The 18,226-nt window shown below is 44.5% G+C and overlaps 1 protein-coding gene across 6 annotated transcripts in view; it reads right to left on the reverse strand.

The window, feature by feature from the left end:
• Nucleotides 1-18,226, reverse strand: part of LOC8051735 (xaa-Pro aminopeptidase 1) — a 28,814-nt gene that overhangs the window by 9,204 nt on the left and 1,384 nt on the right. For 2 of the 6 annotated variants that reach the window (XM_040499043.2, XM_029994736.4), the window contains exons 1-7: nt 4,717-5,155; nt 3,017-3,165; nt 2,889-2,952; nt 2,691-2,795; nt 1,265-1,305; nt 823-874; nt 528-767 (exon numbers count right to left, since the gene is read on the reverse strand). In XM_040499043.2, coding sequence (XP_040354977.1) covers nt 528-767; nt 823-874; nt 1,265-1,305; nt 2,691-2,795; nt 2,889-2,952; nt 3,017-3,133 — 619 coding nt within the window. In that variant the 5' untranslated portion in view covers nt 3,134-3,165; nt 4,717-5,155. Of the gene's footprint in view, nt 1-527; nt 768-822; nt 875-1,264; nt 1,306-2,690; nt 2,796-2,888; nt 2,953-3,016; nt 3,169-4,641; nt 4,669-4,716; nt 5,197-5,678; nt 6,128-18,226 lie in introns of those variants that run through there. The other 4 variants (XM_040499044.2, XM_029994738.3, XM_029994735.4 and 1 more) reach the window with 4 other exon arrangements.

An 18,226-nucleotide genomic window follows, 5' to 3' on the forward strand; every position in this document is an offset into this window, starting at 1 on the left:
ATCCCTGTATAACACACAATCATCTGCATATAATCTTAACCTGGAAGTAGTTCTATAGCCAATATCATTTATATAGGTTAAAAACAGAAGCGGACCAAGCACCGATCCTTGGGGAACACCCGACATTACTGAAACAAAGCAAGATTTTGTATCCATTAATGACTACTTTTTAAGAGCGACCGTTAAGATAGTCTGCTATCCAGCCAAGGACAGAAATAGGTAAACCTAAAGATGAGAGTTTTAAGAACAATTATTACCTCTGCACACACAGTGCTCAGGTGGCTTTGTTTATAAAAAGATTCCATTAGACCCAGCCAAACGGGGCACTTTTACAAATAGAAAACAGCCTGTTGGAATAACGGTGTGAAAGTGAAGCAAGCAAAGAAGGTAAAGGAAACCTTGTGTGCCAAAGCTAGCCAAAGCATTTTTCAAACCCTCCAACAGAACATGAACTATGTGGCAGGAGTGGCACAGCCAGTACAGAACGATCAATGTGCCAGGGCTTATGCACGCTCCCCCCCACGTACATGCAATTTCGTCAAGGGCTGTGATGACCAGCACGGAGGCCGACTTCTGGGTCATGTCTTGCCGGATGTCCGCTATCTTGTCCTGCCAGAACTTGCCCGTGTAGATGATGGAGAGCGAGTCGAGGGGGCGGCTGGGTGGGGATGGCCGCTCTTCCCAGATCAGATCCACGAGGTTCTGCGATACAGGGACCAGGGAATGTCCCGACGCATCCAGCTGATTGCAGAGCTGCTTCCAGGCGTCTGTAAGACAAGAGCCACTCAGTAACGCCACACCTGTCGCAGATGGCACCCTTACCGTAGGGCATGAGGAACGGATCCACTCCTACTCTGCTGCCGCTGGACAGCACCTGCACCCAAAGCCAGGTTGTTTGCTTGCTTCGTGACCACCCTTCCCCACATTGTGCCCAACTGCCTGCACAGTATCCCCTTTTGTCCACTGCACACGACTCCATTGAGAATGCATAACACAATAACTTATTGCGAGGCATGCGCTCAAGACTTGGAGTGGGAAGAGCTGGCCAAATAGCAATAAGTTTGCTTGGAATAAATTGCAGCAGCTGCTTAGATTGGTATGTTACCCACATGCACACTATACTAAGTCAAAAGTCAGTCACACCTCTTTCCAACCCTTGATAAGGTAAAGGAGAAAAAGACACCCAGTAATGTCGAAACTTTGTGTCAGTGAGCACAGAGTGCCTTCTCTCTGTGGGAGTGTAGAACAAACAGATGGAACTTGCCTTGCAGAGCCAATCGCCCTGGGATGGTGTGCCTGGGATGCCTACAAATGTGACAAAGGTCAAGTGACAATCCCTCCCCAGAGCAATAGCCAGGATCACAGCACACTTTAAGCCGAGCAAAATATTTGCTCCAAGTCCCAGTTCTACATGCACATAAATTTGTTTTTCTCTAAAATAGCTCCAAATACACGCTCAGCAAATCCCCACAATGAAATCAGCTCTTTAACATTATGTTTGAATTTGACATGCTCTACACAAGCATAATGCCACAAGTGTCGCAGAAGCACAAGCGTAGTTGTATGCAACATGAGCGGACCAGAAGCCTCTTTGCTGCTTTTAATTTCCAGAACAGAAGCAGACATACGGTTGGAGACAGGCAATACGCTAGAAGCTCCAACATGTGCTGCACTTGCGGCAAAGTGTTATCAAAGGCAAAAAGCTGGATGTGTCCTCCAGGCATGTACCAGGATTGTTTCGGGGAAGGTGGGTGGGTGGGTGGGGGGGGGGGGGGGGGGGGGGGGGGGGGCGCCCATGACAAAATGCTGTATGAGGGGGAGGGGGGAGAGGAGGCCCCAGCAAAATGGAAGATTTCGGGAGAGGGGGGGGGGGGGTCCCATGGCCCCCCCCCCCCCCTGGCTACGTGCCTGGTGTCCACTCCTTTTCGTTTCGCCTGTATAAGGACTGCCAACATGGCCGTGATATCGCTCCACTGGTGTGCCAACCAAATACCACTCAAAGACTAAACACCAGCACTGCTTCAGAGCTCCATTTTGGCTCGAGTAGAATCAATGTCGCGGTGGGCATTCAGGCTAAGTTTCATGTGCAATCACTGCAGTGATGGAAATCGGAGTTCTGCCAATAAGCAGCATACAGGCATGCCCTCTACATGGCCAACCCCAGTATGTGAATATGACGAGCATCAACAATATAAAACCATATGCCAGACTGTGTGATCGCATTGTTTTGGTTGCCAAGCTAGAAAAACAAACGTGCAACTCCGTTTTCTAACAATATTATTATTTTTTTTTTTTTTGTGATTGTTTGTGTTTGGAAGAGAAAAACAAATACATAATTCATACTGTTCGAACGCCTAGAATTAATTCTGAACAGTGCTAATGGAACGTAAGAAAACAGTTTCACGGCTTCTCGAGCATAATACGAGGCGTTGCAAGTCAACAAATGAAGAACAGCAGCTGCCTTACAAAAGGTGCAAAGGTCAGAGCGCTGGCATAGCCAGTCTAGCAAAATCATTTTATTTAAGAGCATGGCCAATCTCAAAGTGCTACATGTCTGAAAGAGCCCATGTAGTGCATGTTACCTTCCCTAAATTGAGTGCTTCATAAAACTCGCAGAGTAGGCAGCACACCAAAAACAATTAGAGTTGCACGACTTTACGACAAGCTTTGTATAGGTCTAATAAAAGTACCATCTTTCATGAGGATCCAATTTGAGTCCAGCTGTTGTTCCGCCTGCAGGAAATATCGACCGTCGGTCCAAAGCGCAGCCTGATCTTCGGTCACAATCGCAGTACCTGGACCCCAACCACCATGCCAGGTCACACACACGAGCGAGACACACAGAAAATGGGCAAAATTATTCTTGGAGCAAAGCAAACACAACCCACCAGCGCTTCCTGTAAATCCGGTCAGAAAAGCTCTTCGTTTATCACAAGGCGCAATGTATTCGCTCTGGAAAAAGAAATGGGGAGGGTGAAGTTGGCTGGGTGGGCAGGCGGCCGAGATGGGCTCTCACCTGGTGGGCATCTCCAGACGGAACAATGTAGGCCTGAATCGTTTCGCTCACATGAGTCGTGTTTTTCATGAGCGCTCGCAGGCGTTTGAGCAAGGTGCCCGTGTTTCGTAATGCCATGTCTAACGGTTCCGAGGTGGAGGGCTCATCTGCTGCTGCAAAAAGACGTGCCAGCCTTGACCTCGGCTCCCTGACACAGAAGCCCACATGCTCTTCCTCCACCAGGCGTCCTAGATGGCTACACCACGCAAAATGCAAACTCCTCAAAGTCCAAGGCCTTGCACATTCCAGGTTGCTTTTACAGGCACAACACCAAAGTCAGGACACCATTAACACGTCGTCCACAATTTTTTTTTCTTCTTCGGCATCCCAAACTGTTTGGAGGGCTTATAAAAATTTGCAATGACAAGCGTGGGCCAGCGAAAAAGGTTTAAACCTCCGAGTTTTTAGGTTACTCCATCGTGGGACAAAGATAGAGGATATTTTGCCTAGTGTTCGGGGTAAACAGGCTAAAGTCACATCTAGGAACAAAACGAGATGGCAGTTCACCATACTGTTTCAGACTGTCGAAGCTGCTAGCGCGAGCATGGGGCTTCATCTCGCAGATCATTTGCACGCATTCTCACGCAAACCAAACCATGCATGAAGTCACGCTCTTGTGCCAGTAACTTTGACAGCGTTGCATAATAGGTATGAAACAAAGTATATACTTGGCGAGACCTGCATAATTGTACTGCGCGTTTGTTTAGACAGCGGGGAAGTTACGACCGCACGCCGGCACAATGTTCATCCAGATCGAAACAACCAGAGGTGAGGACTGAATGAAACTTTAGGTGACAATGGAATCAAAGCTATGGGTGCAACTTGAGCGCTGATCAAAGCTGTGTGAGCATACTCTTCTGAAATGCCACATAGTGTCCTCGAACATTACACGAAACTAAATGCCATTTTTCATAAACAGAAGAAAAATGGGGGGGGGGGTTGGGGGGTTACATAGTTTGCACTAGCTTCGTTCTATTTACCTGCACCTATTGCACCGGTGCAGGAAAGTGTACTCCCAGCATGCGTATTGAGATACAAAGTACACCGGCCTACACTGGTGGAGGAGGCGCAGGTAAATCGAACGAAGCTACTGACGTCACTTGGTCAGACAAGGGGGGAAAGGGCGCGGGAGAGGGTAGCTGCGTTAACGAGGCGTTTCTGGCCAACAGAAAGAGGGGCGAACTGACGTCACGTGCAAGCCCATGCCGTAGCTGATACAGCTGGCCCAAGGTCGAGACCATACGCTCCCCAGGCATTACCGACAAGGTAGTTGCCAAATCAAGTTTAAATTAAATAAGGGACAACAATGCAAAATGATTCGCTATTTCATCCTGAAGCTAGAGCAAAGTACACTGCGCGGCACTGCTAGAGCGAACACATCGACGCTTTCCCCACAAAAGTCCCGAACGAGCACTTTCCACTACACTAGTTTTAACGACAGCCTTCAATTTCAAGAAATTCCAGGAGAAAAACCGGCGCTCATTCGTGCAGCGTCGCGCTCGCTTTACTTGGGGCGGGCTACCAAATGCAGTGCTTTCTGTGGCAGTACGCAACGAGGTTTCCACAATCATGCAAATGGTACACACAAAAAGAAATACAGCTGCCGGAGCAAGTGTGAACCTCTTTGCGCGCCCACGAGATTTCGAAGAGACGATAGATACCTGCGTCGTCGCCTCGCCCGGTCCGGCTCGTTTGAAATCGCCCCGCTCGGTAACGACAAATTGTCGATTCACCGAGGGCAAGCGGCAAGCAACCACAACGGTTAGTCTAAAAATAATCCCCGTTGGTGGCTGCCGACGGAATTATTCAGGGGGTCCAGGGGTCTTGGCGCTCCTTTATTTTAGAGCACCGCCACTACCAGTGCCGCACACCAAGCAAGTCACGTCGCGGGCACACCGCGGCTCCGGTAGTCCTCAATGCCAACGCACTTGCAGCCCTCGGGATCGAAGAGGTCACGAAGAGGCAGGCAGAAACGATTCTAGATTTGAGGCGCAAAGCGAATAAGTGACAAACCGTCCACAGTTTCAAATTACCGTCGCTGCCGTTGGAAAACGAAGCGTTCAAACCTACGAAACCGACGACCAGAGCAACTAAAGTGCGACCGGCTTTTCACGTCGCTGCGAGAGCGCAATGGAGCTTTTGAACCGTTTCAACCAGGTGGCGCTAGTATACGCTATACGCGCATATACGCGCGGGAAAAAACGAAAAGCGACGCCCCTTTGCTATTTTTTTTTCCTCTCTTGAACCATGAAGTTAAAATTATAAAAATATATATAGCACGTAAACGATTACCTTTGATTGCAGCTGATAAAAAGATCTCACCTTTCTTGGAAACAGGTCAGTAAACACAAAATTAGGTTATATGAACTTGCCTGCAAACTGCCCCAAACTCAATGTCCCACTTCGATTCTCTGCAGCTCTAGACTCAGGCACATGCACTCGAACCTACTGAGGGCCACCAACAACAAAAGAGCCAAGGCAATGATGCTCCATGGACTACAGGGGCTTTTATTGGGCATGCAAGGTCCGCACGGCTCGACGACAGAGGGGCCATGCAAGCCCAGCATGAAGGGCACGAGGACCAGACAATGACCAGGCAGGGGGGGACAGAGCAGGCACGTACTGTTGGCATAGAGCCAATTGTCTTCTGGACGGAAGTCTCTCAGCTGGAGCAGGGAGGGCACAAGCTGGTGGCGAGGCTTGCAACTCTTGAAGCTGGGGAAGGTGGGCACGACGCTGGCCAGGGCAGCCACCTGGTGGCTCGAGGCCAGGTACTTGAGCGTCTCCGTGAACAGGGTGGGCAGGGTGGTGGCGTCGTCCTGGGCGCGCAGTTTCAAGTCCGACACCACCTGGTCCACCTTGTTCCGCCAGGCGTCCGGAGGGTGGTTGTGCTTGTTGTTGGCCTTCTTGATGCGGCTGTAGACCGTGACCGCCCGGCCGGGACACTGGCGGTCCCGAGCACATCGCCAGTACACCGTGCCCTCCTTGCCGTCCCGCACCTTGTTGTACCGGTGCCCTTCATACAGCAAGGCAATGCCGCCCCGCTGTGTGGCCACGTATTGGCACTCCATGCTGCAAGACACCATTCATCAGTCAGAACGAAGACCTTGACCAGCTACGCTCGGTGCACAAGAGTTCAGGTTCCTCCCCACATATTTCCACATTAGGAGAAGAAAAGCCGGAAGAGGTCGCCGGCTTTAGCGTTCGCTCTGCTAAAGTAAAGAGGGGTGCCAGGAGTTTCCCCTTAAAGGGATGCTTCAACGAAATTTGAAATATTCCCGTCGTGTTCACAAATAGGTTGAATATGATCCACAATATCCGTAAATGACAATCGCACATTTGTATTTTTAGCTTGGTGGCTGTATTTTTCGTTATAAACGGCCCACTCTGGCAAGCGCTCGGAGAAGGCCCAGCGGAGACCACGTGACATCCGACGCAATCGTGACGTAGGTCGTCTCAGGACGAGCAAAGCTACGGCGAGGCTGACGTTGAGAGGATGGCCTAGTAGTTCCAGCCACCGAAGCGGCTGCTTTTGTACGAATTTTGAGTGACGGGTTAATCTTCTGTAATCTTGTAGGGGGACAATAGCGACTTCTGCGACACACAAAAGGCATTCTCGGGAAGAGGGGAGTTCCTCCTGCCCCTCTTCTCTCGTTGTGACCGGAGACGAGACAACCTCCGTCACTAGCTGTCAAGGTTCCTAGACGGGCATTACAAGCAAGGCGTTAGCGACATCCACCAGGTGCTCTTTGCTAATCGTTTAATTCGTTTTAAAATTCTTTTTCGTGACTTTTTTAACAAGATATTTGTATGTTCGATGTGATGCTGCTTTTTTGAACACATATAGACCAAAAAATGAACGCCAAAATTTCGTTGTAGTATCCCTTTAAAGGCCGGTTCACACATACGGCGGAGCGCTAAGTTAGCGCTACGTGAGCGCTCGAAAGAGCGCTCATGTGGCGCTTCCTAGCGCGTGACGTAGCACTCGGTTAGCGCTTCAGCAGCGCTCTGTTAGCGCTCTCACGCTCCTTCTGCCGTGCTTGCTGCTGTGGAACAGCGCGTGCACGGCGATTCCGTTGTTGCTTTTTTTTCCTTTGGTGGCGAAAGAGAAAGTAAAAGAGCCGCTCTCCAAGCAAACGGTCGGGCTGATGATCCACGGTCATGGACTTTGAGCGACTGATTGATAGGGTACGACCTCATCGATTTCTGTTCGACATGACTGACCCTGGTTTCAAAGACACGCAGTTCAAAAAATAATCAATTTCGAAAGAACTCTCGTCTTTCAGCCTGGGAACAAGGTTCGCCATGCATGTACCCGTTGGTATCTCGGTGGCGAAAAAATTTCGCGCACCCAGAAGGCTCTTCTGGGCGTTAAGTCGTCCACACACAAATGCACTAATTGCGTATGTAAGAGCATTTATTGCGTTTCTATTTCAGCGTCCTACATGTCTGCCATGGTACTGTTGATGCACACCCAACCACAGGAACCGGAACCGCAGTGCACGCGCTAATCCGCAGCACCGCGGTACAAGAAGCGGTAACAAGGCGCTACTAAAGCGCTAATCACGCGCTATATTAGAACGAAGTCACGCGCCAGAAGCGCCACATGAGCACTCCTTGGAGCGCTCACGTAGCGAAAACTTAGCGCTCCGCTGTATGTGTGAACAGGCCTTAACTCTTCATAGACATAGCTCTGTGCGCGACAGCAGGGCACGTGCTGACGGCGAGTTTCCACAGTTATTTTGCAATGTGCATTTCACACCATCAAAATTGCCGGTTTTAGAAGCCTATTAACGTGAGCTCGTTCTGAGCATGCGCTTTATACAACGCCCTCAAATATGGCGTCCAGTGAGGGGCAATACACTGGACAACATCGTCTGGAAGGTAAGACGAGGACGTGATCAGCGCGGTAGACGAGCGAAATTTAGCTACGTTAAGTAGGACACCGTGAAAAACATCTGTTCACCATTTTCACTTGTTAGTGAGCGCGTTGGTAATGATGTAGGTTTAGAAAAAGTTATATACGTAAAGACAGAGGACGGGACAACACATCTTTGTGTTGTCCCGTCCCTCTGTCTTCACGCGGGGAAGGCGCGTGGCCTTCTTTGTTTATACGGGGAAGGCCACGCGCCACACGCGCAGGCCTTCCCCGTATAAAAGATTCGAAGTAAATAACCAAAATAAAGGGTTGACGAATGCGCGTGCCAGATGCCCTTTGTTTTAGGTATTTGCTTTAGAAAAGTTACTACTGCTGAGACCAGCATGTGCGGCGCGTGGAACACCAATCCCGGCATTCTCCTTGATGCTTGGGTAATAGAGCAATAGGTCTACTGCAGAAGGCGGCGATGTCCCGGTCTCGCTTGGTCACCCCATGTTACATAGAACCCCAGTTCCCCTCCTTTTTTCCTTGTCTTCAAGCGCATCCTGTACATTCTGCAGGAATCTGAATGCACGTGCTTTTTTATAACATATAACCACACAGAGTTAATTTAACAAACTGTGTGCACTCATTTATAAGCAGAAACGCCTTCTTTTCTTATTGGCAATTATAAAATTGTACTAACTAAACCAACTCTTCTACATGCTTTTCAAACTTTCTTACACAGAAAATAAATGACTGCACAAGGTCGCAACTTTTATTATTTCTTTGAAGCAATGGTGCAGTTTTGGTTATCAAGACGGACTCCCATGATCATTCTAGAAACACAGTTTCGAACATGTCGGTGAGCATGGTGCTGCTGGGGGGTGCAAGCAATTTAGGAATTTTTTTAGCGAGATGTTTTCAGAGGACACCTTTCCCTTGTCTAGTCATCCACCTGGATACATCATTGTCTCAATAATGATTCCAATCTCAATGTCTGCAAATGAAATTCAAAAGCTGAGTGAAAACCTTCCAACGAACTCGAATCCTGGCCCTGATAACATTTCAATGAAGCTAAAGTCATGAACGACAGGCTAATGGAACATGTGATTTTTCAAATATCAATAATCACCTGTCTGTTTACGACTGCCTTTTCGTTCACTAGCACAGTTTTTGGTGGCTTTATTCCTATAAAGCTCAACTTTTTTAATGTCACCGATTCACACTGCAACCTTTACTGTGGAGCGGAAACCCATGCAATTTTCATAGACTTTCAAAAGACATTTAATGAAGTACCGCATCACCGACTCCATAAATTATAAGCTTTCCAAATAGAACCTTCTGTAATAGTGGATTTCAAATTTCTCTTCAACCTTACACAAACTATTTACTACAAGCAGAAATTCTCATCTCATCAGATAATGAAGTCAGGATTACTGAAAGGACCTGCTACTTTTTGATTTGTATAATTATGACTTGCCAACTAATATCCAGTCCACCATTCGTTTGTATGATGATGATGGTATATAGAAAAATGGCCAGTATTAATGAATGCACTCAACTTCAAAATGACTTGATTGGTATAGAAAATTGATGTAGAAAGTGGCAGATGCAGACAAATATTTCCAAAACAAAATTCCTGAATATTAACAATAAGCCATCTGGTGGGCTAGTTGGGTAAACATCACTAAAAAATAGCGCAAAAATAGTGTCTTCTCGTTCTTTCCGTCGTCCTAGAGCTATTATTTTAGTGAAGTCACACTTAACTACTCCCTCTCTGATGTGCCTACTGAACATGTCCACACGTACAAGTATTTTGGGGATCATTTCACATCAAACATCTCTTGGGAAGCACATATCAATTACATAACCGCAAAGGCAAACCAAGGTGTTGACTTCACAGGACGAGCACTGCACATGGCCAATTGGGAAACAAAACTCTTAGCTTACACCGCCGTCCGCTAGAATATGCATCTGTAAAATAGAACCCTCATCAGTATAATCTAATAGAAACACTAGAATCAGTTAAAAAAAAAAAAAAAAAAAACACTCGCTTCATTCTCAAAGGCTAGACAGGCACAATCAGCAAAATGAAGACTTCGTATTGCTCTTCTCGTGGAGAAAAGAAAACTATCTAGACTTGCCCTCTTGTATTACCATTCCGGCTGCATTCCACATAACCAGGGTTGTAAAGTACCTAGGTACAAGTAAATCGCACTCGGTAACTAGGTACTTTTGTTGTACCTGAGGTACAAACCTAGGTACTTTCATTTCTCGGTATCTGTATCTTAGGTACATTTTCCAGTAACTTGTACCACATTTTCCGGACTATAAGTCACACCCTTGTATAAGGTGCACATCTGTACACTGAGTCGTCGTTTTCGTGGAAAAGTTGGTATATAAGTCGCACCTCTTTGCATGTTTAACGTGCTGAGTTTTTCTAGTTTACGCGCATCGGTATTCTGAAATCGGAGTTTCGCGCAATCGGCTTGACGTGCAACTTTGGCGTTTCGACTCGCGAGAAATGCCCATAGCACAGCGCTGTCTAAGGGTGGGCGGGCAGTCGAGTGTTTCGCAGCAAAAGGACGTAAAGCACGCAGAATGAGAGGGTAGTCGGCTTTATTCGAGCAAACGAAAGTTCAACGAGCTAGACACTTGTGAACCAAGCTTTGGAGCACTAAGCCTAGCCTAGGCCAAGTCCCGGAGACAACGCGAGCATTGATGCGCTGGCAGAAAGATAAACCTTGACAAACTTTTCTTTTCGGTACTTCTAAAAGATCAGCTAGGCAGAATCCTTCCTTCTAGATGAAGCAACACCGTTCGAGCATGGCAGAAAAAAACAGCTCATCAAACAGAAACTAAGAAAGATGCAAGAAAATATTCTGCAATGCATGTATACCAGCCCACTTATCTTTCAGTGTTACTGGACTGTAGTAAAAGAATACGGAACCATGGCTGAATTAGGCAACGTCGATAACCTGCTCTAAATGCTGTATCCTCACTATCTCCCCTATCCACACTGAGCCGATTCAGGGAAACCATAATTTTTCTCGCTTTCCGAGTCAGTTATGAAAAGTGTAGAAGAGTGCGGCAACAGCAGTGTCCCTGGAGGGGGAAGCAACACCTATGGCTACATAGTTACAATGCTCTACAAAAGATGGCGCGCCGCGCATAAAATAATTGGCGTCACACCATGAATTTAAAAGAAAAAATGCATATAAGTCGCATTGTTGTATAAGACGCACCAAGCAAAAAGTTAGAAAAAAAAAACAAAAAAAAAAAACACGACTTATACACCGGAAAATACGGTAACTAAGTTACTTTTTACAGGTACTTTTTTATTCACTTCGTCAAAATGGTAGAAAGTATAAATCTTGAAGTATTAGCCCACTACCATGTGCCGTGATTAACGTTGAGTTGGGTACGACCTGTGAGGCACTGACTTGATCGAACGACGTCTTAGCGAACGAAGGACACTTCAGCGAATAGCAGTGTTCATTTGGTGGATTAGCGATGCCGTTCTAGCGACACCAATTTATCGAATCACTTCAGAACTCCGTTTAGAGAAAGTAGCAACCTGCTGATTGGCTGAATTGGCTGATGTTCTACATGTTTAGGGGTTAAAAGCACTAAAAAAAATGACGGACAAGCAGAAAAGAGATACCCCATATGCCTACAGGCATAGGGTTTTTATAACTTTTATGATTAACAAATAAAAAAAACACAGTTTCTAAGCATTTATTTATGTCGTTTTTTTTTCTTCTATTGCCGAGGTGACTTTTACAGAAATTATTATTATATGAATAAATCTACTCCACTCCATGGGTCTCACTACAAGTTTAGTACAGGAACACCTCTTGTGTGATGGTGTTGTTTTTCAACTCAAGGATGAGAGAAACTGCACATCACTAATATGTTTTCATGTGTTTGTTCATCCCTTATTTTGGTGTGGCACCAATGAACCACGATTATTTAGTTCATAAACAAGCATACAAAGCTACGCTGCCTACGAGGACCAAGCAGCAAAAGCAGACGACAAAGGCGAAACGACCTTCTCTCAGAGTTTCTCGGCATTGCTGCTACACGGTGTTGATTTTGCTGGAGTCTCCAATAGTTAACTACAGGCATCAAAATGCAATATACTTTTATGATTGTAGGCGGTTAGCAATTCAATTTGTGTTAATTAATCTGAAAAATCCTGCGGGTATGAGTCCAGTAATGCGGGTAGAAACTGAGGGAGAGGAGGAAAGGAGAGAGTGTCTAAGGAGCCGAGCTCTGACTGGAATGATTAGGGGGTAGATGCAAAGCTAGCTGCTTTCATCTCTACTCACTGTTTGTATGCGTTCAAACGCTGAAAGCCAGACGCCAGCACTGAGTGTTGGAACGAGTTCAAAGAGTGAGCAGAGACAAAGGCAGCTAGCTTGGCGTCTACCCACTAAGCATTCTAGTCAGCGCTCGGCCCTTTAGAAACGCTTTCGTTTCCTCCTCTCCCTCAATTTCTACCCACATAAACAACGTGGGTAGAAAAAGATTGCAAGACATGCTCACTGAATGTACCATAATCACCTTGCATACAAGCACACAGAAAGGAAAGAACACAAAGCTACGGAAAGAGTGCTATGACACCTCATCAAACAAATAAAATACATAAATTAAACACAAGCAAAGGGACCAGTGTCATTCTTATTGCTTCAGTCCTACAACCGCACAGTGTTGAGAAGTACTTTAAGTAAATTGTACTTAAAGTACTTCTTTAATTAGGTTTAGAAAACTTGTACTTTACTTGAATTATGTTCTCCGAGTGTGTACTTGAACTCAAAATATTTTTACTGGAGCTTTCCCAGGAAGGTATAACTTCCGACTTCAAAACACATTCCCCAAATTTGAAAAAAAAAAAAAAAAGTATTGTAAAAACGTGGTATCGTCGTTTGAGACGTCGCCCGGTCATTTCTTCAAGTGAGTAATGGCGGTCATAAGACTGATACAAATAAGTGCCGTGTAAGTTGACTAAGTTAAATAGTTAGCTAACGAGAGTAAAACTACTACTCTGTGGCCACTTGACTTCATCCAATGTTTCGTGCCATTCCCGAAAATAACTGACGCACTTCCGATTACCCTTGGGGCAATGCATACCAGTTAAAAAAAAAAAAAAAAAGTATAAGGGATTGAAAGGGCATCATAAAAGATTAAAAGTACTTGCACTTTACTTTGCAAGTACATTGTATTTCTAGAACTTTACTTCAAGTCCATTCCACCCAGTGTATTTACTACTTTACTTGAAGTGCATTTACTTTGTACCTTCCAAGTACTTTTAAGATGTACTTTAGCCAACTCTGCAATCACACAAGAAAGAGGCTTAGTATATTATCTGAGAAGGTTTCAAAGTGGCCCTCTGTTTGTAAGTCCATAAGCAACAGTTCTTTGGTTTGAGACCCACCCAATTCAGTGGTGCATCACTTGGACGTTTCACTTATGAGGCACATCCATATGTCAGAAAAGCAATTGCGTCGCTGAGATTTTAGTGTACCCCATAAAATCAATAGTCTTCACAAGGCACTTGCAAAAACAAAATAACCACACAGCAAACACAAAAGAGATACTTAAACGATTTATATCTGTCTATTTATGTCACCTAGATACTTGTAAGGGATTAGAAGCCTGAGCTATGATGCCAGCAGAACATCATTTCATGCAAACCCTCAACAGAATTTTACTGTTTCAAATAATCTTTCTCTTCTATTGTGAATATGCTTACAACAGAAAAACAGACTACTAAATTATGTAAGCACATGACGATTATTGCAACAAGTGTTTCAGTGGGAAGCTGCACAGGATGCAAGATTCTTGTTCTGACTACTATCTGACAACCAAAGAGCTTATCAAAAAATCTTCTGTCTATGCATCTCAGGCCATTGCAGTGATGTGATTGCTCCGAGCTATTTTGAAGCACCTATTCGAGCAGCCAAAAGTCCATTTTGAAGCAGTAAAAAGGGCTTATAGAGCATAAGCACACATTTCATTTTCATTCATACTTGTGCAAATCTCATGTTAAGATTTATGCGCTTATGTCTACTTTGCCTTCCTGTTGAAAACTTTGATGACAGTTTTCAACCTGCTTTTTGCAACGTTTTGATGGCATCAACAGCATAGCAGGTTTGCTTCCCCAGCTAGCAGTTTAACTGTGCATAGAAGCCCAAGACACGGTAACAAGATGTTGTTAGATGAATGGCAGTACAAACTGCTAGGCATCATTATTTTAGATACAAAGTGAAATGTAAACCAAGCAGTATATTCCAATGAAATAATGTTAGAATATAATAATTTCGAGCACCCAATTTGATGTTTGCTCAAGTTCTAAAGTTGTAACAAAACTGCAGTTTGTAATTTAGAAAGAAAACAAAGCTTTTGTCATCTAATTATGAACATCAATGATATTTTATAAGCACAATTTTATTTTTAAAAAAATCTGCACAAGAACAATAAGTATGCCTGCTTAAAGAAAAAAAAAAGCAATCTGCCTCACTCATTCAGGTTATTGCCAGGCTTGCATTTACTGATGCAGCTTAATTTAGTTTTAATTCACTGCATTCCCACGTCACTGAATGTATGTACTCTATATAAATTAAAATAATAAGTTCATATCCAGTTGTTTTTGTTTTTTTAAATCAAAGGCATCCTGTTTTACAAAGCAGTTTCAAGCTTGTGTGCAAACAGGCAGTCCATAAAATTTCAACAATAAAAAAAAAAAAATTACGCTAGCAAAGTACAGTAAAAAAGACTATACTAGTATTATACAAATTTTTCATGACTGCAGGTTATCCGAACACACTTATATTACAGTAACAGCTAAACGAGAGTTGACATAAAAATGAACTAACAAAGCCGTAATGGATGAATCTTGAACGTGAAAAAGGTATTGTCAGAATATTGCAGTCTATTACATATATTGTACTCGTTTTCACCTCAAGAACCGTAGTGAAAGACGTCTGGCTCCTCGCCAAGCATTCCTAACCTCCCCCTCTATGCAGAAAATTAAGATACATGTAGGTGCATTTTAGATTAGATATATCAAGACGTACATGCTTCGAATGCCATTAGCACCTTCTTCCTTCGTTGCACAGCATATGAACAATGTGCAAAACCTGCTTTTGTCCTTGAGGTGAAAACGAGTATAGCTGACTGCAGTTTTATTCACAAACTGCATGTTACATCCCACTCTGGAGGACTACTTCCCCCTAGCACGCCGGTGCGCTGCGGCGAAGCAAGATATACACAATTGCAACACCTGCTATGTGGTTGTTGCTTGACTGGAGTACACCACCGCATGGTGACAGGCGCACTAACGATGCTAGCTATCCACCCAGAACAGACGAGCATGAGAAATATTGCGAAACGGGCAAATTGAATATGATGTTATTTGAGGCAATAATCGAAAGTCTTGGAAATTCGCAGAAGCCTACCGTAATGATCCGGCCATGTAGCAGGGCCCAATTTATTATACTTTCAGTATTAATAAAGGAAAATCAGCTTTTCCGCAATGTTGGTGCAAATTTCTCGCATCGCTGCCATGAGCTTGCAAAATCGCCAACACTACCCCCTCTACTCCTTTGACATGATCGAGTAAATGCTGGAGAGAAGGAAGAGACCACTTGCCTCCTAAAGTGGAAAGAACGGAGCTCCTGTTTTTCTTAACCTGAAACTGGGTACAGTTTTCCTCCTTGTAACATCAGTTACTGGTGCAATAGGGCAACTCTCGTGTGAAATTTAGCAGCCCCTTGGCGAGGCCTCCATTGTTTTTAATGCAAACCCAATCCCTCCGAAACTCTCTGCAGACTTCGAAATAGGACCAGTAAATAAGCAGCCGTCTCCCTTTTGCAATTAAAATTTGCAGCCATCAAAAGTTTGAACATCAAATTTGATGTATGGATAGCAGGAAGTTACTCCCCTCAAGAGGCGGCAATGTGTGTCTAATTTGCACAGGGGCGATTTGACCAGCACAGTACGAACTTAATGTCTTTAACGTGCATCGCGCAGCAGTAATTACATCAATCAGGGTGTCTAGCAAATTATTAATTTGAAATTTCCCGTCTTTTCCAGGCTTTCCCTGACAATTTCAGATGAAATTCCCTGACCACTGTAGAGGCGGTTAAATATATGACCATCACAACACATGGCATTGAGCACTGTGAGAATCATTTTGCACAGGCTTAATCCAACATGCATATTCCGAAATATTTGGGTTTGTCCCATCCGAATTAAACGAGCACTTTCTTGCCGCCAACATCGTCAGTGAAGAGGCCACTTCCGGAAGGGAAACTCGATGAAAACATGACGCTCAGTTACACAGGTCAATAACCGAATGGCAGCATGGCCGCCAGATGCACACACTTTCGTATACTTTCGGCTTAAGGCTTGGATTGGGGTCTGCAGCTTTCCCATTTGCTACTAAATCTAGTATCTCTAACTGGATGTAGCCTAGTGTTGTGCCCTCAACCCAACCCAATCCAAGGCTTGGACTAAATTGGCCGACTGTTCCCTTTGCATCGTGCAACACTCTACATCGGGTGAGCAGAGCCCGCGCTCCGCTCTAAGCAGACTTTATTGCCTTCTTTCTGCCACCCAATTCCAAGTTTTTGCTCAGGGCACTTAATGGCGTTTCCAGCTCATTTTCCCTGACTGGACTCGCTTTTTGACAAATATCCCTGAAAATTCCCCGATTTTTCCTCATCATTAAAATTTCCCTGACAATTCCCGGTCGCTAAACACCCTGATCAATGCATATTCGTGCAAAGCGCATCAACTGGGTTGTAAAGTCCAAGGTACAAGTAACTGGACATCAGCATCCAGGTGCTTTTGTTGTACCTGAGGTACAAACCTAGGCATTTTATTTTCTCAATATCTGTATCTTAGGTACATTTACCAGCAACTTTTAACTAAATGAAGTTACTTTTTAGAGGTACTTTTCTATTCACTTCGTCAAAATGGTTGAAACTATAAATTTCAAAGAAATAACACACTACCATGTGCCCTGATTAACGTTGAGTTGGGCACGACCTGGGAGGCACTGACTTGATCGAACGACGTTTCAGCAAACGAAGCCCCGCCCGCGATGTTTTATCGAACAACACTTTAGTGAATGGCGGTGCTCATTTGAACAATGGTGGATTAGCGATGCCGTTCTAGCGACACAAATTTATGCAAACATCAACTATGGAAAAAGCGTCGTCAGGCGAACAAAGTGGTGATGACGAAGGACTGTGAGCACTTCTTTAACTTCGAAACATTGTCCTTATCTGCTTCCTGGGAGCAGGAATTTGTACAAATAACTAAACTTGCTCAGACAAGAAGTCAAGAGTGTCTCAAGCACATGCCGCTGCTGAAAAGCGTGCCCTTAAAACTCAACACTGGGCTTCCAAGCAGTGCGGCGGTGCAGCATGTTTTTAGCACAGGAGGAACAATTGCTACTAAACTGCGATCAAAGATGTCAGATCAACACTTTGAGGAGGTCCTGATTCTAAAGTCAAATAGAGCACTTAAGTGAAAGAGATAATTTGTCCTGGAATGGTCATGTGAATGCGGTTTTCCTTATTTCTTGCATTGACACCAATAAAGCACACTTATCGAACTCGTTTTTGTGTGTATCCTTAGTACAAAAAACTTTACTTCCAATATATTCTGACAAATTTGGGGAAAATAAAGAAAGTATCTTTGAAGTAACTACCTGTTCCTAGGTATCTTTTCGTATAAGTAGCTGTAACTTCAGTACATTTGTGAAGTAACTTTTACAACCCTGCCCATCAATGCCAGTCAACATCGCCACAGACTCTACATTCAATCTCTCAATTGTTGTAGAACAGAACCACATGGCATGATTGCATGAGCTGTGTAGCAACACCAGGCATGCTCACAAAATACATTGACCTTTGAGGCATGTAACCACATATTATTAATACCATAAATGCACCGGATCTATTTGTGGTAAAATTCCTCCTACACACGTTTGTAATGTGCTCCAAATGGCTAATTTAAAAAGAAAGGAGGGGGGGGGGAGCAAGCAAACAGCTTGTTGACAAGCCAGTCTCGTCCTGACATGTAGAACCGAGCATGCATCGCATTACTCCGGTGCAATTTTAAAAACAAACCCTTTTTAACATAAACATAGTAAGGAAAAATAGCACCGCTGATTTTTTTTTTTTTTTTTTTTTTTTTGCGCTGGCAACTTGAATATAAACATGCTGCAACCAATCATCCGCACAAGACCACTGGTTGACTTTTCTTCCTAACAAATAAAAACGTTACAAAGCCCTTTG

Source organism: Ixodes scapularis, unplaced genomic scaffold (genome assembly GCF_016920785.2).
Source record: "Ixodes scapularis isolate PalLabHiFi unplaced genomic scaffold, ASM1692078v2 PGA_scaffold9__187_contigs__length_104089568, whole genome shotgun sequence".
NCBI lineage: Eukaryota > Metazoa > Arthropoda > Arachnida > Ixodida > Ixodidae > Ixodes > Ixodes scapularis.